General features: G+C 40.3%; 1 protein-coding gene across 5 annotated transcripts in view; it reads right to left on the bottom strand.

Annotated features, from left to right (window-relative positions):
- GPD2 (glycerol-3-phosphate dehydrogenase 2) overlaps positions 1-25,049 on the bottom strand; it is a 122,117-nt gene that overhangs the window by 79,008 nt on the left and 18,060 nt on the right. For all 5 annotated transcript variants that reach the window (XR_012154259.1, XM_073305516.1, XM_073305520.1 and 2 more), the window contains exons 2-3: positions 17,156-17,265; positions 4,582-4,753 (exon numbers count right to left, since the gene is read on the bottom strand). Coding sequence is in view for 4 of the 5 variants with exons in the window: in XM_073305516.1 (XP_073161617.1) it covers positions 4,582-4,753; positions 17,156-17,257 (274 nt within the window). In the remaining variant the exon portion in view is untranslated. The remainder of the gene's footprint in view (positions 1-4,581; positions 4,754-17,155; positions 17,266-25,049) is intronic.

The raw sequence follows: 25,049 nt of genomic DNA, 5'->3' as shown, positions 1-25,049 counted from the left end.
CCTGTGGTAGACTGTTTTGGGTGAACATTTTCATAGCTGCTAAGAAAATGAAGAAAAAAGGGTGGACGCCAGTACACAACCTCATTTTACACCAGTTCAAATGACAAATGGCTCAAAGATAGAGCCACTGCACAGGATGGAGGCAGTCAACCATGAGGCTCTGTGGAAAATTATGTCAAAGTTTGGCTGTCCAAGCAAATTTATCACAGAGCCTCCTGGTTGACAGAGTTGAAGGCTTTGGTCAGATCGATAAAGGCCATATACAAGTCCTGGTGTTGTTCTTGACATTTTTCCTGGATCTGCCTGGCTGCAAAAATCATGTTGGTGGTAACTCGTGATGGTCTGAAGCCATATTGGGACTCTGGAAGTACTTCATTTACAGGGAGTTGGGTACAGGATGAGTGAAAAGAAACTCCATTCCTTTGGCTGGTACAAAATAGCACCTCTCTGCCCTTTTGGGGTGGGGGTGCAAGAGGCCAGAGCATGCCAGACTACCTAGCTGGGTCCATGATGGCCTTGTTTATTGGGAAGGCCACACTGCTGGCACCAGATGGCTATAGAAGGTCAAATAAATGATTTTTGGTATCCTGGACCTCCTCTAGTAGAACCTGAAGTAGAATAGTAGAACCTATTCGTCACTCTTTACAACAGCTCCTGATATTGCCTGTGGTCATCGGAGGGGACAGAGAAGATGGACACTTGCCTCACCTGGAGACAAAGATGAAACACCTGTCAGTACCTCCAGATCCAGTTCAATCATCTCTCCCTCATACTCTGACAAAGCTGGCAGGTGTTGGATGGGAGAGGTACCGTGGGACGCAAGAACGGATCCAGACACATACTGTACAATTGCATGGGCTCCAATACGGCCAATACGAAGGGTCAGCCAATTGATGTGGACCCCATGTCAACGGGTACCACCAATCCTTGGACAGTCATAAAGAGGTGGAGGAGAAGACCCCAGATCTTCTCACGTCTCTATTCAAACTCCCTTCCCTAAATGGGATCAAGTGATTGTCTGGAGCCTCCGACTTCTCTGAAGAGAAGACCAGCTCCTGTTCAACTAGCAGAGCTGTCTGTATTGATGAGTGAAAACTCCTGCCTAAGGTCTGAGGCGAGGAACATCCCCATCTCCTCTATGTCGTTTCCTCCTCTGGTGTCAATGTGTCTCAGAAGAGTCGGACCCAAAAGAAGAAGGTATGGAAGGATGAAATATCTTCTGTTGAAGTGTAAGTTTTGGTTCGTCCAGGAGTCTAGGGTGTTCTGTTGTCAGAATTGAAGAATCTAGCACATCCACAGTCATCATAGATACAGTTTTCTTCTGGAAGGGGTCAGTACCATCAAAGAGACTACTGGGAAGCTCTTAGATGATGTCGGTAGGTGCCAATCTTTCAGCTTACAAATCAAAGCTGACACCAGTACCACCGGATCCTTTCTCCTTCACATCTCACCCTCAACAATCAGAGGATCTAAGCAAGCATAAGTCTTTAGGACCTGTGCAAAAGGACTCACCCAACTTGGACAGAGTCAAGGAGGGAGCTCTTCTCTTGGAGTAGACCTGGAAGGAGGTGCTCTGTCCTTACGCCTATGAGAGTGCCCCTTACTTTCATGAGAAGTCCTGGATGACATCTCCCCTTGGGCTTAGTAGCTTTGGTTTCCACTCCTGAGCTCATTCTCGGAGGGGTGCTGCTCCTCAGTTGTACCCGATCCACAAGAGGGATCTCCCTGCCCTGGATCAGACTGAGGTCTCATAGTCTTCTCTATAAGATGTTTTCTCAGTTGGCGCTCTCATGCCTTGCGGATTCAAGAGGGAAATAAGCAGCAAATGCTGCACACTTAGCAGAGAGGTGCACTTTTCCTAGACAGTAGAAGCAATGTTGGTGCTCATCACTTATGGAGAAGAAGTAGGGGTACGAGATGCAGTTCTTAAACCCTGAAACTCTGGGCACAGTCTTTATCCACAGGAAGAGACTCCCCAAGACAGGAAAAAACTGTTATACAAACTCTACTGAGATTAAAAACTAACTATACAAAAATACTAAGAACTATTTACAATTTATTTACAAGTGCATTAAGAAGCAGAGGAAATCTGTGGACACAAGAGGATTCCAACTCAGGCTGTGCAGTGGTAAGAAGGAACTGGAGAGGTGTTGGTCCGCACCACCCCTTCTACCCTCAGTTTGGAGCATGAGAAAAGTAACTATGCAAGCGCGGACCAACAGGCACTACTTGCTAGAAATCTCCAAACTCAGGCATATGGTGCCCATGCATGCCCATGTGTGGAATACACATAGGGACCAGCACTCAGAGAAGAGCTAAGTTGAAAAAGGCAATGGTTTGCATCCTTAAGAATTTACAACAAGCACAAGATGCACAAAAACAGCTCAGTGCCAAAAATTTTCTGAGAAATACAACCAAAAGAAGGGACACAGATTATAACTCACCGAAGCCTACACGGAATTTCATGGGACCAAAAAAACGTTACTTCTCTAGCCTGAGGGCTTTCTCCTTGCCAAACATCAAAGCCAAACAAAGGAGAAGCTCAAGCTTCTTAAAAAACGGTCACAAGAATAATTTATTATAGAAAATGTTAGGCCATCTTAATACAGAAGTCCCTACTACATCCCCATATAATAAATGGGAGTGGGGCTTCGTAAATATTCTTGGGCAGCTGTTCTAATTTTATAGAGCAGCATGAAAGGCAGCACTAAGTCTGAACTGTAGGAGAGAGGGAGAACACAGTCAAGAGAAACAAGAAGTATAGAGAGCAGAAGAAAATGAAAAATAGGTAGTATGGATAGTAGTGGAGAGCTTTGCAGGTGAGGTGAAGCTTCCTATTAAGGCTCTGATCCTGCCCGCTTTGAATTCAATGGAAAATACTCCCATTGATTTCAGCGGTACAGGGATCAGGATTTATAAAAGGAATCTATGCAGATATTCAATAAAAGAGGGTGAGGAGTAGTCATTGTCAGAAAGAAAGGAAGAACATGGCTACATTTTAGAAAGACTGGAGCCTGGAGGGGATGGAGACTGGAGAAGAGGAAGACGGTGAAATAATCAAGACGGGAAGTCATGAGAGCAGGGACCACTGTTGCTTTTGTTTTGTAGAGCCACAAGCTGATCTTCTCTTTCAGGAAAAAGAAAAGGAGGACTTGTGGCACCTTAGAGACTAACCAATTTATTAGAGCATAAGCTTTCGTGAGCTACAGCTCACTTCTTCCATTGGTATGTTCACAGGTTCTGTTGCTTGAACATACATAAAGTTACCTTACAAGGATGAAAAAAATCAAGACAGGATGGAAAGAAAGGGACACATTTTGGAAATAAAGAAAAAAGCACCAGGATCTAATGAAGGCCTGGATGTCAAAGGAGAAAAACACCGAAGACTCAAGTTTGAGTGATGGGAAGCATGCTGTGGCCAAACCCAGGTAGAGTTGAGCCCTGTAAATTACCTCTTGGGCCATCTCTTTAACCAATAACATCGAATGCATCCGATGAAGTGACCTGTAGCTCACGAAAGCTTATGCTCAAATAAATTTGTCAGTTTCTAAGGTGCCACAAGTACTCCTTTTCTTTTTACATTTTATAGATCAACTAATTTATGTATTAGTTTTCAATCTTTTTTGATGTATAAAATCTGAACAAAAAAGTCGAGATTTTCCTCTTTAAAAACATAGCAAACATAGCTGAATCCAAAATGGAGCAATCAATTAAAATCCAAGGTCCAAATTCACCCCAAGTAAGCAGACTCAACTCCATTCACTTCAGAAGTGTTGGTCCTGTTTAAACAGGAGCTAAACTTTGCCCCAATATTTTAACAAGAAATTATACTTTTAGGAGACCATTAATCTAGCATTAAAATATGTCCATTCACCTTAATTTCAAAACAATAAATAAAAAAAACTTTCCATAAAGAAAGAGAGCAGAACATCTGAGACTTACCATGTGCATCTTCAAGCAGAATGCTATAGGTAGGTTTTAATGAAAAATTCAAACAGACTAATCTAAATCTGTGCTAAGAGTAAAAGCTATTTAACATGCGCCAAACATGTAAAAATGGCTGATAACCATTTTCACATGACACCCCTACAGAAAACAGGGGACTGACACCATATTTGATTGCTCATGTAGAATTCATGCCCAGCCCTCTCCTTCTCGAATGAAGTTGGCTGCAGACTGCCGTATGGCTTTTCCTTCTTTCGTTCCTGTAATTGTCCTCCTGCACAAACCTCGATGACTCACATTTTAAATTAAAGATATACCCAACTAACAGGCTGGAAGTGGGTAAGCCAATCATTCTAAGTACGGCTCACATGGTGTGGAAAAATGCATTTCCATATAGCTACAGCTATAACAACAAAATAGGACTCAGTTTCCTTCAAGTTCACACTAGCCATTGGGATCCAAAGATAGTTATATAATCAAGTCTTTGGAAGGCAGTGAGGAAGACAGCAGGTTGCCTTTTAAACCAGCTTTGTGTTTGAATATCCAGTTTCATTAGTTTATATTAAATTGCATGCAAGCACTTTTATAGTAGGTAATTTTTTCTAACTGTAATAAGCTCATACTTTCATGCCTCACCTCTCGTAACAGCGTCCAACGCACAGCCGCATCCTGTTGCTCCTCCTCCTATAACAAGCACATCAAATTCACTCGTGTTTTGTAGAGCCAGGAACTGATCTTCTCTGGTAGGAAAGTGATTTTTCATTGGTATGTTCACAGGTTCTGCTGCTTGAACATACAAAAAGTTACCCTAAAAAGACACAAAAATCAAGACAGTATGTGTGTCTACTCCTCAGTGGTGTGCCATGATATTTTTAGTCAGCCATGCAGTTGTACAGTTGTATGCAAAATGGCATCCTTCACAGAGCACAATCTCGCACATATGGAGCATATGGAGCATATATCAGGCTGTGCACAGGGTGTTATTTTGTGCTACAAAATGGCACCTCTCTTGCATATTCGAGGGCCAGACAGAATAGTCCTGCAGGCACAGCCCATCCTGGACCACATAAGGCATGCCTTGTATACACTGATGGCATACCACTGATATTCTTTATACAATCAGTATAGTTTCATGGAAACTAATCAGAAAAAGGTGTTTTTATTCAAAGTCACTTTTAAATCTAATAGAAAATATTTTAGCAAATACAAAAGGTAACAAACAGCATTAAAAGGTTAAGGGTTAGTTTTCATTTAAGTCACCTTGGCTACTCCTGCATAATTATTGAGGGATTAATAAAACAAGATACAGTAGCAAATACCAGAAGGGAGTATTGAAGATTTTATAATAAAGATATATCCTGAATAGGATTAGAACTCTGTACTTTTAGCATATAAAATACACACTTAATCCAATAGGCTATAGAGTCATTGCAGAGCATCCAGCAGCCATTGGAGGAAATATTTTGCACCAGAGGGTAGCCATATTATTTCTGTTGCTTTCATGGAACATTGAAATATTAATGCATTATTTGTATTGTGGTACTGATCAAAGGCCCCACTATGCTAGGTGATGTACAAACAGATAGGAAGATGATCCATCCATGTCCCAAAGAAAAAAAGTTTTATTAAAAAAAACTGACTATAAATGTTACATAAACTAATGTTTTCTCATTTTTATTATTGAAAATCAGCTATGCACAGCCCCCTTTTTTAAAACCTGAACCTGCTTTGCTTTTATTTCTCAAATCATACAATGTGCTACCTTTTTAGCGGTACAGCATAACAATATGACAGTATTCATAGACCATTTCTGGTTTGCTTTTAACGGATTCCAGAATAATAATTTTCTCTAAGACAATCATTGTCTGATATTCTATAGTGACCCATCTTTGCTCTCAGCTTGATGACCCTAGTGAAAGAGAATGACAAACTTTCTAAGTCAATTAACCAAAATGGGCAGAAGGCTTTGTTTTTTTTGTTTATTTGGGGTTTGGTTTGGTTTTGTTTGAAGTTTAAAAATTGACCGTTTCCTAAAGACTTTACTTAGAGGTAAGAGGTTTGGTTAATATAAGTTTAAACAGATGTCTGAAAGCCCTTGTAATTATGGGTATCCTAAAATCCTACTATTGGTTGTGCACTTCATAATCTATATTATGAGTACCATCATTATGGGTTGTAATCCACCTTTGCTATGTAGTATATTAATTACTTTATGTACAGTGGGCTGTAGCCAGGTATCATAATTATTCCCAAGTTAATTAAGATGCAAGGCCACAAAAGAAATCGTGCTTGCTCTCTCATACCGCTGTCTGCACCAGCCCTGTCTTTCTTCCCTCTCACATTCTTATTCACGATCAACCTTCATTGTTGCACACAATTGGGTAGTGGGTCACTCCCCAAACTATTGTTTTCAAGCTCTGAAGGGCTGACAATCTTTTTCATAACAGAATAATCACTTGTTGTGTAGGAAATGGATTTTGAGGACAAAACATCAAATCAAAGCATGTGCAAATAATTAGTATGTCTGGGTGCTTGAAGGCAAGAAGGATACTTTTGTGGGTAAGGTACAAAAAGGATACTTTTGTGGGTAAGGTACTGTGGAGTGTGAGTTACAACACCTGTTTTCTATCCCCAGCTCTAGCAGACCTCATATGGTCTTGGGCAAATCATTTAATTCAACATTCAGAAGTATCCACTAATCTTGGTTATCTCAATTTTTGAGTGTCCAAACTCTCAACTAATTTTCAGAGTTGCTGATATCTGCAGCTCCCATTGATCTGAAACACAATTTTGCAAGTCCAGCCCCCAGGAAATCAGATTATTGCAAGCTGAGTACCCAAAATTAGTGATCACTTTTAGAAATTTGGCTCTCTGGAGTATCTCCATTTCTTAACCTGTAAAATAGGAGTAATACTTCCTTAACTCACACAGACATTGCAAGGCTCAATCATACACCTTTGTAAAGTACTTCTACATCAAGACTGAGATTTTGTGCAATGCCTCTAAGACAGTGATTCTCAACCCAGGGTATGCATACCCCAGGGGGTATACAGTGGTCTTCCAGTGGGCACATCTACTCATCTCAATATTTGCTTAGTTTTACAGCAGGCTACATAAAAAGCACTAGCGAAGTCAGTACAAACTAAGATTTCATACAGGCAATGACTTTGTACTGCTCTGTATACTATACACTGAAATGTAAGTACAATATTTATATCCCAATTGATTTATTTTAGAATTATATGGTAAAAATGAGAAAGCAATTTTTCAGTAATAGTGTGCTGTGACACTTTTGTGTTTTTAGATCTGATTTTGTAAGCAAGTAGTTTTTAAATGAGGTGAAACTTGGGGGTACACAAAAGAAATCAGACTCCTTAAGGGGGTACAGTAATGTGGAAATGTTGAGAGTCATTGGTCTAAGCGGTGCAGCCAGAGCACACAGCCCAAAGGGAGGAGGGCTAAATTAGTTTTAAGCCATCTTTGCACCCTCCTGAATCCAATCCTGGGCTGCTCCAGGAGCTGAAGAAGTCCCTAATCCAACTAAGTTACTGCAGCCTCCTTTGGTTTCCCTATGGGCTGCAGGGCTGCCTGGAATTTCTGTAGCACTGTATGATGTGGCTCCACCCCAACATGCCCCTCCCACATTAATATTGCAATGACAGTCCTCGGGAGGTAACCTTACAGCTGTCTACCACAGTGCCTGTGCCAGGAAAAACCTCCCTTGCCACAACCAGGCTTTTAAGGCCCGCTTTATGCCACTCCAGCCCTCCCACCTCGTGCAAAGGGAGCTGGAAAGGTATGAGGATTTCAGCCCAAGTGTGTTGTGTTAAATTTTGCAATCTGAAAACTATTCAGTTTCCAATATTGGAATTGCTATATTTTTTGCACAATGAATAAAAGACAGTATAAATAAATAGGAAAGTAATATGAAGAATAGTTTATATAAGTGAGGTGACAACACTTCTTTCTTCAGAAAGTGAAGCATCAGAACTTAGAAACAGTAACTTTGCTGACCCTTTGCTGGAGTAGCTTCCAAAAATTCACTCCTCTCTATCGGCTGAATACGTTCAACCTCGTACTTCATTAAAGTTCTGTTTATATAAATGATCATTCTAAGTAAAAAGTTAGGAAACAGCTAGCTAAACACATGCACAATTCAGCAAAGGGATTCAGTCTACCAAAGCTGAACCTGAAAGAATAATATTACTATTTCTCCATCACCAGAGGATGTACGCGTCACTTAAAGATACAGGGTTCCATCCTCATGCAAGGTAAGAGCCCTTTGCTGTACCAGTTTAAAGCTGCCATACTCTTTTCCCAGTGATGTAAAGCCTGTGTAGTCAACACTATGACTCCTCTCCCCTTCCACATACACTCAGCTCTAGGCCACAGCGCTTTGTGCTCTGGCTTTTTTTTTTTTTTTTTGAAAAAAATATGTTTCCCCATCCCCTGCTTCAGCTCATCTTTTAGGACCACCGAGGTTCGAGTACATAATCCCTCCTTCAATATACTTACAAACTAAATTAGACAAATAGGGGTGTCAAAAGTAATGTCATTTTGTTTGTTTAGGTCAGACATTGCTTTTTGGTTTCAGGGGGCTTTACAAAATTTTAATTAATTTTTAACATTGTAAAGCATCATGACTTTGATTTTAAAATAAACTCATGTTTATGTGGGAGCAGGAGTAAATGATTAGCAGTAGAAGAAAATAAATTAAGAGACCCCATATCTTTTTTCTCAATCTGCTGAAAAACATGTATGTCACAAAACTGCCTATGGTAAAATCAACACTTCACTCAGAAGTGTGACTGCAGCAAATGTAGACATACCAAAGTTATCTCTAATTTTGATAGCTCGAGTAACAATAGCAGTGAAGCTGAGTCAGCATGGGGTGTACAAGCCCACTCCAGATTCCAAGTATGTACTCAAGCAGTCACCCACATTGCCGCAGCTTCACTGCATTTGTAACTTGAGCTAGATAGATCAAAAGTCAGCCACTCCTCTGACTGCAGTGTATACATATCTTATTAGTTTTTGCAGAGGGGTAAAGGCCAAGGACAAAAGAATTGATTTAGGTAATACAAGTGGGTGCGGCTAGTACTGAAATTGATTAAAGTGAACAAGGAGAAAATTTAGGCTGAACATTGTAAGAGTTTCCTAACAGATTATGGCAACGTTTCCCAAACTTTTTTGGCCATGGAACACCTGGTATATATTTATGGAACACTTCTAATATTATTTTGTAGTCGTTCGGTTTTCAAATTAAAAAATTGCATTATTTATGCTCAAATATATTTTATTTTATAAAACAAAGAAAAAATACAAATTTAACATAACTTGAACTAATATTTTCTAACTGGAAAGCACGTATAAAGTAGTACAAAAATCAAGTGCAAGACCCTTTTTTTTTTTTTAATTACGATTCTTTCACGGAACACCTATTCACATTGTGCAGAATACAGTTTGGGAAACGCTGGATTATGGAATATTCTTCCAAAAGAAATGGTTGAAACCCACAGATATTTAGAATTTGATTGGACAACGCACTGAAGTATATGCATATAGTAGGTAACAACCCTATAGTTGTGGACTATAGGAGTGTAGTCTAGTAGATCTAATTGGTCTTCACTCTCTAACAGCTCAGCACACGTTACTTGCGTTTAGGTTAAGTTACAAAATACTATCTTCTTACCACCATTGAAGAGCAGCTGTTCTTGTCTATTATGCTGCTTTTCCACCCCTTCCCACTTGCTGAGATGCTTTGTATCTGCCTTTCCTCAATGCCCTATAATCAATATAGTTATAAGTGACAATAGCATGACAATTTCACCATGTAGACCACGCCTACGACCTCCAAACATGAAGGCACATCTTTTTTTAAATGCACCGAATTACACAAAATTGCTCAATTTTAGAAAATAGCTTCATTGTCTCCTGCTCTATTGCCTGTGAATTATAGCTGTTAGAGACATCTTTCATCCCTAATCCTGATGAGAAGGGTTCCCTGAGATAACCAGCCAAATGGTACAGTTTTCTGAAGTGGCCAATCAGCTCTGTGGTAGTAGAAATGACTCAGAGCAAGGCCTCCCTAAAAAACTTCTAAAGAAAAAATAAATAAAGGCACATGACAGATATTTTCATGATCTGAAGGACAATACAATAATATTTTAAATATGTTAAGCTTTAGGCATGTCAACCTTCGGTGTCCCTTTAACAAATAGTTTATTGTTTACCTTATAGTTCTCTGCTACACATCCCCATGGGTGTGAGACTAAATAATGGTTTACACGACATCCCCAAGCTACTGACTAGACCGAAGCCCGATCTACAGCCTTCCATGGTTTATGAACCTTGGATAGCTTCCACTCAAAATGATTAGATCACTTTCTCCCTATGTTTAAACCCTTATTAGACTTGCAAATTTTTTTTAAATGTTCTACACAGTTGTCACTACTGGTGCAACAGAAAACAAGATCTAATAATTAGTGTCTACTGCTGAAAAAAGTGCGTATTTAAAGACCACAGGCAATTAACAATCAGGTTGTCCTGTAATCATGTACAGTATTAATTTGAGCATAGTGTGTAGGGTTTCATGCAAATTACTTAATACATAAGAGAATGAAAGAGGTTGCTGGTGTATTATGCGAGTCAATCAATGGAGTAGTTAAAGTAAAATTCTATTTATTATAATTAAGGAGGTACTAACCATATTTGTATACCTCCTCTAAGTCAAGTAAAAATTAATGTGCCTATTTCACAACCTAATTTTGAGAAATTATAATGGCCCACTCAACCTAAAATATTTCCCCTGCTTTTACATTACAAACTGCTTTTAGCTAACCAGTTGCTACACATGTCAAACACAAATCAGATCAATACATTTTAAATAAAAGCAATGTGAATTGTAACTGTGCAAACAAACATTCACCAGTTTGATTTTTTTAATATGACATTTTCTTTAAAGCCAAATCTATTCTTGGGAGCAGGGGCAGGAAGGAGACAAAATCCTAGCTTCTGGTTCTGTTTCTGATACAATGCTATTCCACGGTACCTTTAATGAACCAGTAGGATTCACTGCAGCTTCCGTCTTTTACACAAAGTAGAGCTGGGAGTGCGGAATCTCTCACTTCGATGTGTGTCATTGAAATTTTATCAGCAAGCTTCACTTCACTCTAGCTAAAGTCTATTACCCACTGAATTTTATTATATTTAGGGTCCAGTTCTGTAGCTGTCCTCCACATGAAACAAAATTATCTGTAATTCTGACTGGAGGCCTCAATTCAGCAAGGCACTTAAGCATATGCTTAGCTTTAAATGGGACTACTCACACGCTTAAAGTTAAGTGATTTGCTGAAATGGGGCCACAGAATGACAGATGAACCAAATTGTATGGATGGTTGAATGAGTCAGAAATGTATCCATTTCTAGCTATCCGCTACTATTTATATTCATGTCTCTACAGTACATGCAAGTTTGTTTTATTTTTTTAATTCAAAAATTGCCCCTCATTAAATTAGTTCTATACAATAGACAAGGTAAGATCCTTTAACCATTATCACCCTCCCTTCACCAAAAGAGTTGTGTCAATTTCAACATGTTCAGCTGGACATAATATTGCCAGAAAAACAAGACTCAGCACTCAAAGGGCGACAGTCAGTGTGTACAGCTGAATATTTTCACAGCTATACCCAGGTAAAAGAATAGATCCTTTGATATAAAGTCCTAAACAGATACCATATTAGTGTACATACAGCATGGTGCCTGGCGCACTCGAAATTGATATTGATTCATCTTGCTGTCAATTAAATGGGAGACTGAAGGAAAGCTGCATACAGGGATTCCATCTGCAATAATGTTATTCGTTTGGCGGCAAACACTTGTGTTTACCGAAATAAGCGATTGCTGTTTATATCTACAATTTCTCAGGGAAGAGTTCCTTGAATGGTTTTGATTATATTCTTTGGGAGAACAAATTTAGTTTGGTGGCCTGAATTTGGAGTTCTAAAGTAATCTAGTAATTGTAAAGTAAGCATTTCTGATGATAATTTGCCCTGTATTATCTCTAGGTAGGTTTACATCATCAAACTCATAGGTTTGGTAAGATGCCATCATTTGGTAAGAGTAAGATTAAAAAAAAAAAAAATCTGTTTCCTTTTCCAAGCAAAATATTCACCCTAATAGAGTGACCCTATTAGCCCCATCCAGATTCACATACCCTGATAGTGTAATGGTCATTGTTTATTACACATCAGCCTCTGTGCCAGCTCGACAGAGAATGCAAGTCTCTTACAAGTCATACATACAGGGCCTTGGTCTTTAACACAAGCTGCAGAAACTCATGCTTTTAGCTCTGGGATCCCTGGTGCAACCCCAGTGCGTTGACCAAAATGGCAGACATCACAATAGCAGAAAGAACTGCTTTAAAGGAAGGAAATGTTACCATGAAGGCATGAGAAAAAACAGAGTGAGCCAGCCACAGGAAAGAAAATCTAGTCAAGATCTTCAATACAGGCCACATCTGTGGTTCCATTTGTGACCATCAGCAACACAGTTACAAGGTTAGCTGCACCTCTACCTCCATTCTGGTCTCAGAGTACAACCCCCTCAGGTGTCAGGCCTCATGCATCTCCCTCTCCTAGGGTTGAATTCTGCAATTCTCCAACTCTCAGACTGGGCCCTAGGCTTCAGAACCTAGAATATCACCTGTGCATAACCAGTGGGTGCAACTGGGTTCTATGCCAGCAGCTCTTCCCTTCAGGAGTCTATTCCCAGTGGTGAATACAGTGACCAGAAGTGTTCTGAAAAAGTATTGTTTCCTTCCAATAGCAGGGAAAAACATAGGATGGGGGAAAAAGGATTTTTTTAAAACAGTTTACATGCATGTCTATCTTACCTATATAGACTCCCCATCTGCGGACAGTAGCTTAGGCAGGCCTAGCTGCTTCAGATGTCCCAGCAGATGCCTGCCTTAGTCTGAAGAGCTCCCCAACAACTTTGCTCTCTAGAAACAGGCTGTTTTTATCCAGCCCAAGTTCTATGTCCATCAGTTCCTGAACTTTTGGCCCTGCTTCTCCAAACAAGTTTGGTAGGCTGCACAGGAGGTTGAGCCAGTATCCTCTGAGCCAATGGCTTTCCCACTGTCCTGTAACAACCTTTAAGTGTTTACTTGGTGTGCCTTATCTTGAGCCAGTGTCCTCCCTCTTGTTTCCTCAGAGCCTGCTATTAAACTAAATCAATATATTCATACAGGAAATATCCTAGTGACCAATATTCAGAAATTATTACAAAGCAGCTCCATGTCCATGAGTTAAGCCTGGTGATTAATTTGTCTTTTGCTGCACAAATCAATGCTTATACAGTGATGGTTTGAAAAAGAAGAGGGAATCACTTGCAGCAGCTTTTGGTGCAATTTTCCCAGGACCACAGGTATTCCGTGATACTACAGCTACAGAATTTACTCCCAATACCATTCTTTACTGGGTAATTGTGCTCCAGAATCTGACAGGGGAGGGTTAAATTATTTTTCCTATTGCCAATGGTTGTGAAGAAAACCATGAACAGCACATAAACCACTGAAGAATTTCTTCGTGAATCTGTAGGCAGTCTGTAAACATAGTTGAGGTTAACTGCCTCATTCATGTTGACTCTGAAACCTAATTGTGCTAATTTAAGTGCCAAAATAAACTACCATTTCAGATTATTTTTAGCAGAAATTTTAGGCAGCTAATGTGCTCATTAAGAATTTAAAACGTCCTCCCACAACTTCTCAAGTTCCAAAAGCCCCAAATCTCCCCAACCCAGCTGCCAAAGCCTCTAGCTTCCACCTGACAATTTCTATGGTGCAGCTGTGTGATTTCAATACAAAAATTTGAAACACTGAATGTGGGAAACAATGTAAAATGAATTACATTTTGTATCAAAATTAACAAGAGCTGCTGTACTGATTGTCTTATTTCTTTTCATATTAAAGACCTCAATTTGTTCATGTTCAACTTGATGCTGGCTGCCGCAGACATTTCAGTTTGCCACATCAGAGTGCCACAGAATCCCGAGTCCTTGCCATAGCACTGAGGTACAACTTGCCACAGAGTAAATGAGGTCATTCTTACAGATAAGGGGAAATCCATATGCATATTAATTTAGGTTTTCTGTGACTGTGTGATAAATTCCATTTTTGAAAAAGCCACAGATTTACTACAATGTATAGCCAATTAGTATGCGTCTTGGGGCAACATCTTTTCCTAGCTCTTGTAGATGGAAAAATCCTTCGCCCTACCATATATTTGATTGGCAGGCATTATTCAAGAGAGGACAGTTTTGCTGTGGGATATGCTCACAGCTTAGATATGTCAACACTGTAAATGAGCTGTTCTCCATTGTGTCAATCCCTCCAGTTATGTCCCACCTGCTGCCCTCCATTGGGTGTTTAAGGAAGTAATTTTTAAGACCATCACAGAGCGAATGTGCAAGTTACTACAACATGGAAGCATGAAAAATTATATGTTGTTCACTTGCCACACTCCTTGCTTATAAATATGCTAGAATTTTTCAGAGAAGTTTTTTAGGACAACCCCACAGTTTGCAGTAGCTTCACAGATCAGGTCACAAGCCAATGTTTCACTTGGCTATTAGGGTCACATCCATCCCAGAAAATAGATTTCCATATGATTTCTAGTATTAATGGAGAAGGGAGCAATTCCCTGAATTTTGGGACATCAATATCATAAAAATCCATGTATGTAATTAATCTGTTACAATTAGATCTGAGTAAATAATGGATTTTTTGGTCTGGTTTTTCTTCCAAAATGGGGCAGTATATATATAAAATAAATTAAATAATCTCATTCAATTTCAATAGAAACGAAATTTTCTTCTAAACTCAGAAAAATTGTTTTGAATCCAACAAAATTTTCCAGTAGACTCAGAATTAAATATTTTAGATTTTCTAGTCAATTTGATTCTTTGAGTGTTTTCTACCATTTGTGTTCTGTTTGTTTCTGTCAAACTTGAAAACACTAAGTTGTTTCAAAATGAAGAATTAAAATATATCAACTTGGGGGTGGGGAGATCAATTTTTTTTCCTAGTGACATTTCTCTGCCCAAAAAAATTTGCCTGGCTCTAGTTACAATCCTGACTGGTATTAGCATCCTATGTATTTGGTTTATTTGAAGGTCTAAGCTTTAAAATGTTACAGTATACTAATTCAGGCAGACTCCTGATAAAGACCCCAGGGAATCTTTGGAATAAACACCAACTAGTATAAGACAGATGCAGCAGTTGAACTGAACATACGATCCAAATGTGCTATTTTACAATACACTTCCTGTTACATTATATCTGAAGTTACAAGGATCCAGGACTATCCTTTTTCCAACTTTACTCATGTCATGGGGCACAATCTCTTATTCCTGCATCCATTCTACTATTTCTTTATTTATACACACACACACACACACATATATACACACACACACACACACATATACGGAAAAGTTTCTGGATTAATACAAAGTATTCCTGGTACTAAATGAAAGCTGTCTATAGTCAACTATTGTTGCTCCTGCATTAGACCATTAAAACCAAAACCATATCTTATTTTATCATTCAAATCAAGGAAATTTAAAAATTAACATACAGTAAAAGATGAGATGTTAATTGTCCATGGCAAGCTATTATATTACAAGCAGGTTAAAGCAAGCAGCTGGCTACACATATATTGTGAAAAACAATATACAAATTTAGCACCCAGTCACCTTGCTAAATGAATTGGATATAATCCAAAAGGATTTCTAGGGATCAGGCTCTATTTTCAAGCCCAGACTGGGGCTACTGGGATCAGAGCGCTGCTCACTCTACCTACTCAGACTGAGCAGAGTTAACAGAAAGTTGGTGAATGGCAGAGACTCTGAAAAGGGGAGCTGCCAGGCTTGCAACCCGCACTAAGGACAAGCCCACTAGGCAAATTTCTACATCCACAGATGCCCAGGCCAGGCCAGAATATTTATAAATCCATAGCACTGCACAAAGCCAGTTACTGTATACAATTATCTGCATAGAAGGCAGAGTGGTGAGTGGATTGTGCTGACTGGTACTTAGTCACCACCAGCTCCGCTGAAGACCAGTCCAAACACCCCATAACCCCTCTGTTCACACAAGCACTCCCATACTGGCTCCACTCCTGAGCCTCCTTGGGGAAAGAGGGAAGAGACCAATAGCTCTGCTCCTCCTTTTAGGAAAGGAGAAAATGCAACCATTTCCTACAATGTTAGGAATCGATCCACAAAGTGAAACCAGCAACCCACTGGGTTGTTTTGTTTTTTTTAATGTCTCTGTTTTGTCCAAAAGTACCCTTACAGACAGCCTTTCCCATTCTAGGATTTTGTTTTGTCAACATTTTAATTAACGGGGGGAAAGGAGTCTGTTCTGCCTCTGGATTTTGACAATGACCAAAGTTTTCAAAGATGGGTGCCTAAATTTAAGCACCTAACCCTGGAAGTCAACAGAAATCTTTGTATTAAGTTCAGTGGGAATTGGACCCAGTCCCCAAAGTAAGTGGCCTGATTTTCAGAGGTGTTGAGCAGTCAGGACTCCCATTCTGAAGCAAGAGAGAACTGGGAATATTCAGCACCCATGAAAATCAAACCACTTAATTGCTTATCTGATTGCTGAACAGGGCTCATCTACACACATGGGGTAATGCCCTCTACAGGGATGTCATTTCTAAAGTGCACTGACGAGTTACACATTAATTGGTCCACGTAGATCCTGCTGGTGCATTTTAACACAGTGCTGTTTTAATCAGTACTACGTTAGAGCGCACTAGGGAACCTTTAGTGTGCACCAGGGATCATGTAGACAAGCCTGAGTTTGAAAATATTGGCCTACTCTATTCTGTTACCCATACTGGTGAAGAAAAACCTACCCCACATGAACTCAACAGGAGATGAGGAAGTTTTCAAAAGCATGTTTATGGGAAGTTTAAAGTGTCAATGTTAAAACGATTACAAGAATAATGTCCATGTTTTCTTACTGTTCAAAGATTTAAAGCAATGAAACGTCATTAATACAGTACTCTAAATTAGTTCCAACCAAATCAAGCTCAGAGGCCCTTGGCATTCATATCCAAACAAAGCTATTCATATAAACCTAACATACGCTTTAGCAGATTTTAAGTTTCATATTTTATCAGAAATCGTAATTAATACTTACGTGTTTGTTTCTATACTGAGAAAATTGAGAGAGGCCAAAAACTGTTGCTATGGCACCTCCTCCAATGAGAACAGTTCCTTTTACTGCCTTACGAAATGCCATTTTTTACTCTATAAAAAAGAAAAGAGTAAAATTAATATGTTTCACCCATGTTAGAATTTAGACTGTCTAGAATAAAGCACTAATTACAATTAGAATTGGTGCTGAGCATATAATATTTGGGGATAACAATATATTAGATTAATGATTTTGGTTGTAATATCAGTACAGAAAGTCGGGAAGAAGATAGGAGCAAAAATCCTTGGGAAGTGTGTGTGTTAGAGGAAAATAAGTGAGGAAAGTGTATAGAAATATTTAAATGTACTTACTAATTTACACACCTAGTACCTATCTCAACTGTAGGCAAGTACTTATGAGCAGAAGCAGCTGCTTTTGCCATAAAACATCCTAAGCACAACTAAAACTTCCCACTACTACTGGTTGACAGGTAAACTCCAGCCCAGAACTAGCCACTGAGTACGCTTTGCAAACAAATTCACCTTTTTTTTCCCTTTTTGCAAAGACCACCACTAGCTATCCTTCCTCATTGTCCAGCTCCTTTTTACAACCCCATTTGCCCAACAGGATTGCACTCTAATCTGCCACCCGGGGCATAAATGAGGGCAAGGAGGCAGAGCCGGGGACCTCCTCTGCCATAGGCTATCACAAATTCATGGTCTCTCCAGACTCTCTGGCATGGAAAGAGGGAGGAGAGGGGACCTGGAGATGGGGAAGGTGGCTTCCTCCTCGGACTGCAGCCCCTGGGACTCTCCTGGACCCAGCTTCCTGCTTTCCAGAACCCAAGGCCGCCATCTCCTCATGCTGCCTCTTCCACTTCCAGGCTCACTCCAGAAAGGGATACGGCAGCTCAATGAGGACATGGAAAGTAACCTTCTTAGGAAAATTCTGATTGCACCCCCCGATTGCCACCCAAGAATGATAGGCAAGAAGAATAGTGGCCTAACGGACAATGAATGCTTGTTATATCTAGCCATGCTGCAGAGAGGGGTCACTAATGGTCAACAAACCACCAAGGGGAGGCAGTGATAAAGGCAACAGACAAGACACAATAGTTCAAAAAGAAGTGAAGAAGGGTAGATTTGAAGTGCAGGACTCCACCTCCTAGCTGTTGAGACAGAAGACTAGGACTGTGTGTCAGACATTCTTAGAGAACAAATGTTTGAATGCAGGACTGTCTCTAAATCCTAAATAGGCGTAGCCTATCCATTTTTCCTCAGGACCAGCAGAGCATCACTCACAAAAGAAAAAATATGGGCTGAGTGAGAATGGAGCAGTAACTAGAAGTCAGTCAAAGTTGTTTGGATAGGAAAGTGTTCTTTGTCCATGCCCTACATGAATGGAACTGACTCCATAGTGAGATTTGGAATAGTAAAAGTTTAAAGCTTTGTATGAAGTCACAATTTTCTGCCCTTTTAGGAAACTCGGCAGGGTATAATGAATGACACGATATTATAATCTAGTAAATCTTTTCCTTCTCCAACTACGATAGATCTTATGATCTCAATGTCTGTTCTCTTAAACTGAGTATATGTAATTGCTTTTGATAATGACAACTTTCTTGTCAAGCACCTGCAGAAATAATCCTGAGTGACAGAGGACTCTGATTTGTATAATCCTGTAAATATGATTAGACTAGACATCTAAAAATATACTGTACATCTCCATTTACATGTTTGTTTATTTCCTATCTAGCCATCTGCTAGACCAGGGGTCAGCAACCTTTTAGAAGTGGTGTGCCGAGTCTTCAGTTATTCACTTTAATTTAAGGTTTTGCGTGCCAATAATACATTTTAACATTTTTAGAAGGTCTCTCTCTCTAAGTCTATATATTGTATAACTAAACTATTGTTGTATGTAAACAAGGTATTCAAAATGTTTAAGAAGCTTCATTTAAAATTAAATTAAAATGCTGATCTTATGCCGCTGACACGCTCAGCCCGTTGCCGGTCTGGGGTTCCGTTCACCTAGGGCAGCAGCAGGCTGAGCGGGGCCTGCAGCCGGGACCCCAGCTGGCAAGGGGCAGGATCCAGAACCCCAGACCAGCAGTGGGCTGAGCGGGGCCAGCAGCCAGGACCCCAGACTGGGAGTGGGCTGAGCAGCTCAGCCCACTGTCTGTCTAGGGTTCCGTCCACCGGCTCCTGCCAGCCAGGGCCCCGGTTGCCGGCCCCCGTCAGCTCACTGCCGGCCTGGGATCCCAGCCCTGCCCACATAGAGTGGGTACCTACCTTCTCCCTGGTTCTAGCCATTCTCTTCCTCTCTCTGCACTGAGATGAGGGTGGGAGTGTGCTGAGAACAGGGCTGAGAGTGAAGGAGAAGGCTGGGGGTTGGGGTGCAGGGTCTGGCCAGGAGCTAGAATGAGGGAGGGGGCTCAGGGTTGGGGCAGGAGGTTTGGGTGTGGAGCGCTTACCTGGGCAGCTCCCGTTTGGTGCTAGGGGTGCAGTTGGGAATGGGGGGGTGCAGGAGCTCCCATTTGGTGCTCAGGGTGGGAGTAGGGATGTGGGGGGTGCAAGAGTCAAGGCATAGGGCGTGGGGGTATGTGTGGGGGGTGCAGGAGTCAGGGCACGGGGTTGGAGGTGTGTGAGGCGGTTCAGGGGTCAGGGCAGAGGGCTGGGGATGTGGGCTGGGGTCGTGGGGGTGCTCCCAGCCCCCTGCCCTGAGCGGCTCACAGCAGGGAGCTGGAGGGGATATGCCCTGATTCCACCCCCCTTCCCTAAGGTCCCCGGAGCAGAGAGAGAGGCGCTGCGGCTCCGCTTTTATGTCTCCCCCACTTTCACCTCTCCCCCTCCGTAGCAAGGGCTGTCAGCTGATTGGCCACAGGGAGAGAGAGGAGGGGCAGGAACGCCGTACTGTGAGGGAAGAGGCAGGGGGAGGGGGAAGCTTGCCTGCCCTGCAAGGAGAGCACGGTGGGTGGAAAAGAGCAGGCCGGGCCTGGCAGGATTTTTAGTAGCACGCTGCTGTCTGCCTGCGTCCAGCAGGCAGCAGCGTACCATTAAAAATTGGCTCATGTGCCGTGTTTGGCAAGCGTGCCATAGCTTGCCGACCCCTGTGCTAGACATAGTTACTTCAGTCTCTTCAATAGTATGGGAGAAGGACATGGTACAGATGTTTTAAAGACATGTTGAATAAGGTCACTCAGTTCCAAATCACCATGCCTCCTAGTTCAACTTGACAGGGAGGGATAGCTCAGTGGTTTGAGCATTGGCCAGCTAAACCCAGGGTTGTGAGTTCCATCCTTGAGGCAGCCACTTAGGGATCTGGGGCAAAAATTGGGGATTGGTCCTGCTTTGAGCAGGGGGTTGGACTAGATGACCTTCTGATGTCCCTTCCAACCCTGATATTCTATGATATATTGAACTGAGAACTAATGGTCAGAAAGCCATTTTTAAACAAGCATTGGTCTTTGTGTGTGTTCTAATGATAACAAACATCATCTAGATACATATTGTAAACAAGAATATCATTCTCTCAACAGTATAAAGGAACATGGAAAGAAAAACTGCAAATCTAAGATTAGAAGCAAAAAAGTTAAATTATTTGCCTGTTCCCTCCAAGGTGGGCCTATATGGATGGGACTCTCAGGAGTTCAGAAGAAAAGTCACCAACAAGGCTGGGTTTCATATCTTGGTGTCTGGGCTCCTCTGCAGTGCACATATTTATAGAGGTTTGACTTTATAATAAAGGTTGGGTCCCTGTAAAAGCACTTACTGAAAATCAGGCCTCTTTACGGTGTCTCAAGTTAGGCACCTGAAAACTGAGACACCCAAAAATCATTAGATGCTTTTAAAAAAAAACAAAAACCACCTCTTAGTCCAAATTATTTACTGACTGCATGTCAAATTAGTTACAGTCAGCTTCCCTGACCCTACCTCAACAATAGCATGATGCATTTCATTCTGCATTTAGGATGAAACAATACAGAAACAATTTTGATAAAAATCACATAGCCACTTCTTTCTACTTAACACGTCAGAGGGAAAGGCTATGCAGTAGACAGCTCCAGGAACATTTTCCAGAAATGCTCTTGAAAGGGTTAAAACAACCCTCAAGAGCACTGCTCAGAACTTCGGTCCCAATAATCTGGGAGTCCAATTTGGCCACTGCTGTCACAAAGTCTGCGATATCTTAGTCCAGTTCTGGGGACACACCTATAGGTTATGTTTTCCCAGCAGAGTTAACTCAAGAGAGTATCTGTACTCCAATTACTTCGAGGTAGCCTAGTCTGAGTAAGAGGGATCATGCTGTGAAGTAACTGTTAAGCTGCTGCATCCACACTGTGACTTCTGGACCATATCCCATGGTTCTTTGCAATGCACTAAGATGAGCTACTTTAGGAATTATTTCCCAGTGAACTGCAGGAGAACTTGTCCGTCCTTTCTGGGCACATGGTAAGAAATGTGGGAAGGCATTGGAGGAGTACCAGCACTCAAGCAGAACTAGCATCCACACTGCAGAAAAGTCATGTTAGCAACTGACAAGTTGTGCTAACTTGAACTGTAGCCTGTATCCCTTGATAGGCCAAGCAACTTGAGTTAGAAGCACCACCACACCCAAAGGTCTGTGTGTGGACAGAACTCAAGTTACAAAAAACACTTGAGATATAGTGAAGATAAACTCAGATTCCATAAGAGTAGTACACATCAGTGGTAGCATACATCCATGCCAAAGCATCAGGTCTTTATGACATGCATCCACTAGTAATAGTCTAACTCATAACATTGTGTCAGTGTGAGAAACAGCAAGAGGATAAGTCACTAGATCCATCCATGTACTGAAAGAATGAAAGAAAAAGGCAAGCAGAATACTCTTGGATGACTCAAGTATATTACCTCATGTGAACAGCTCCTGCCAATAAGGTTTATCAATCAGTTTTGCAACATTTGTGGCAGAGGCAAGGGGAAAAGTAAGTAAGTGAGTTCATCTGTATTGAAATACATGCCAAGGCATGCCTCCTGACTTGATAGATTAAGAATTTCCTGAACCACAGCCTCGAAATAAATGACTTCTCTCATAAGGATGGACAGAAAAGCAGCAGATTTGCTTTTAAAAACTTCCATCAGTGATGTTGCCAACCTCTTTAGTGCAATTAGTCTATCACTTGTTCTTTCATTAAATTCACATGTACTCCCTCAATGTGGCCACGTAAAGAGCAGCCCATCTTTCTCTTTCACCACAATGCAGGAGAGGAGGCATAGAAAACAGTAAAAGAAACATCTTAGAGGAAAAGTAAGTTGTTTTGTTAACTAGAAAGAAAAGTAGGGTGCAGAGGTGTTGCACTAATGCTCAGATGCTATGGAGATAGATAATATAGACACCACAAAAACCTGCTGAAATCTTGAAGCTAGTAACCTCTAAAAGGTTCTGCCATGCATTCAAATCACCTCATTTTCTCCAATCTTAACTACCCAATTAAACAAAAGAAGTCCTTGAAATCCTTACTTGTGTATCACTGAAGTACAATTGCCTTCACTACCAGACACACCACCTTACTGGATTTGCTATTTTCAGTTATGGTTTTGGTAAACCCAATATCTTAGTTCATAGTGGTTTCAAAATGTGACTGCTGCAGAGAAGTGCAGGAATTTTGGAACGTTTTATGATGGAAAGGAAGAGAAACAATCAACATAAGTAAAACATCCAATACTCAAAAAGAATTAAGGTGCCCAACTAGAAAAATTATATTGCCATCGTCAACATATCTTTTGTTTGTAGGGAATTACGAAAACGGAGAATTCAGCTTCAGTGAATGTATAACCATTATCAAAGCAGTCCATGTACTACTACTCCTACTGTAAACTTTCTTCAATAGCCAGAATAATTAAGCATTCCGTTTGTAAACTAGTAGTCCCACGTTAATCTGGAAGCAGTTTCACACATTTGATGCAGCAGGAGTGAAATCACTTCAGAAAACATAATGAATCTCTAACTTGTAGATGCTTGTTCTGGGAACACAATATGTTCTAGAATCCAAGTGAATTTAAAAAAGAACAAATTAGCATCTTCCAACACCAGGCAAAAATCAGCCTACATTGTCTGAGAATGAACTGACCATAAAGAGAATAAATGGAAGCAATTCCTTATGCTGTTGTTATATGGTTTATATTTTTATGTAATTGAACACATTTTATAAAATGTGATTTATTTCTAAATCATGAAACCTATATTTTTCCCATTCATATATATTCAAGTAGTGTATATCAAGGATCGACAATTTACTTGAGAATTCAGCTCAGTGCAGTAGTTTATGGTAAATAAACAGTAGCTAGCTACCAGTATCACCCTACAAGATCCTTAGCATCCCCAATACCCACTGCTTCGAATGAGCTGAAAGCATGCTGTGGCTTACAGAATCAGACATCTACATCTTTAGAGGAAAAAGCACAGAAAACTAGACAATGCAAATCTTACTTTTTAAAAATGATACATTTGCACTAACAAAAGTATTCCACTTAAGGTAGTTATATCACATCGCTACACAAAGTACTAGGGAAAACTTTGCTTATGGTTTCCCCAGAGCAGAGGGCGTCAACTTCACCAGCAGGCAAAATACACCAAGGGTGAAATCCTGACCCCACTGAAGTCAATGGCAAGACTCCCACTGACTTCAATAAGGCCAAGACTACACCCAAAGAGTGCATACAGAATATAACGTGGAAGAAAGAGAAAAGCAGTTTGGAAACAGAAGTGAAATGGAACCTATGTCAGACATTTAAATATACTGGCTATCTAAACAGAGTCAACCTTTCACAAGTGTAAATGGTAAACTTCAGAATATTAGTCCATGAGAATTCAGTAGTTTTAGTTATGAAAATAGTGCCTTATGCATGGTCTTCCTGTAATAATGTCCCTTCTAGCATGTAAGTGAACTCTTTTTATAGATACTGAACAGCCTTGTTTGTTTAAATTGGAATTGTCGTGAAGTTAATTGAGAACAAAAGTTGTTTAAAAAGTTGATTTATATTAATTAGTTTTTAACTGTAAGCTGAAAATGGAACCCCCTTAAGAAGGTAACATGCAGAATAAGAAAATGTGTCATTTATCAAGATCATTTTGAAACAAAGATTGTGCACATATTTGAACTGACATTCTGCACACCATTTTCATTCAATAGAATTAAGGTAGAGAAATTTGAGCTGGAACACTAACGAACATGCTGACAAAAATCGTAATGCTCATTTCCACATCTATGTGCTAGTCAATTTAAAAAACAGTGATTTCCAAGGCAACTTTACCCATTATATTATTTATCAGCGGTTTCTAAACTTGAGAACCATAATCTTAAAGAAGCACATTCTATTAGGGCATTTTAACAAATATTTTCCCACTATTTTCAGAAAAGTCTAGTTTTTCTAGGTTGATAGCAATAACTTACCTATTGGTTTTGTTCAACTGACCTTTACATTTTCTTCATTATGGATTAAATAATCCTTTGTGCATCAGCCTAGAGCTAAAATTTTTCCTCATCACACAGAAAGTGTCTGATACATGTGAAGAAAAAAAAAATCACAAAGTTCTCTATCAGTATTTTCTTTTTTCTATGCTAGTTTTCTGCGGCTTGTGTCTGCAAAAATGCTACATAAAAATAAAGAAACAAAATCAGACTCAATTAACTGTTCAGATACACACCTACACACAAAAGTCACAACAAACAGCCAGACAAATCCAGCTACTATTTAAAATGTAAAAACTAAGGGGATGAGACAGTCATACTGTTAATACCTCTACAAACATTATTTCTTTCCTGCCCTTACCCAGCATATGCTTAAATCAGGAATGTTGTAGGTGCTATGGGAATCACTGGGTCGCTAGCATTGCTCCTTTGTGAATAGCAGCATAC

The sequence above is a fragment of the Lepidochelys kempii genome, chromosome 11 (assembly GCF_965140265.1).
Source record: "Lepidochelys kempii isolate rLepKem1 chromosome 11, rLepKem1.hap2, whole genome shotgun sequence".
NCBI classification, from domain to species: domain Eukaryota; kingdom Metazoa; phylum Chordata; order Testudines; family Cheloniidae; genus Lepidochelys; species Lepidochelys kempii.
This window is presented reverse-complemented; position numbering and strand designations above follow the sequence as displayed.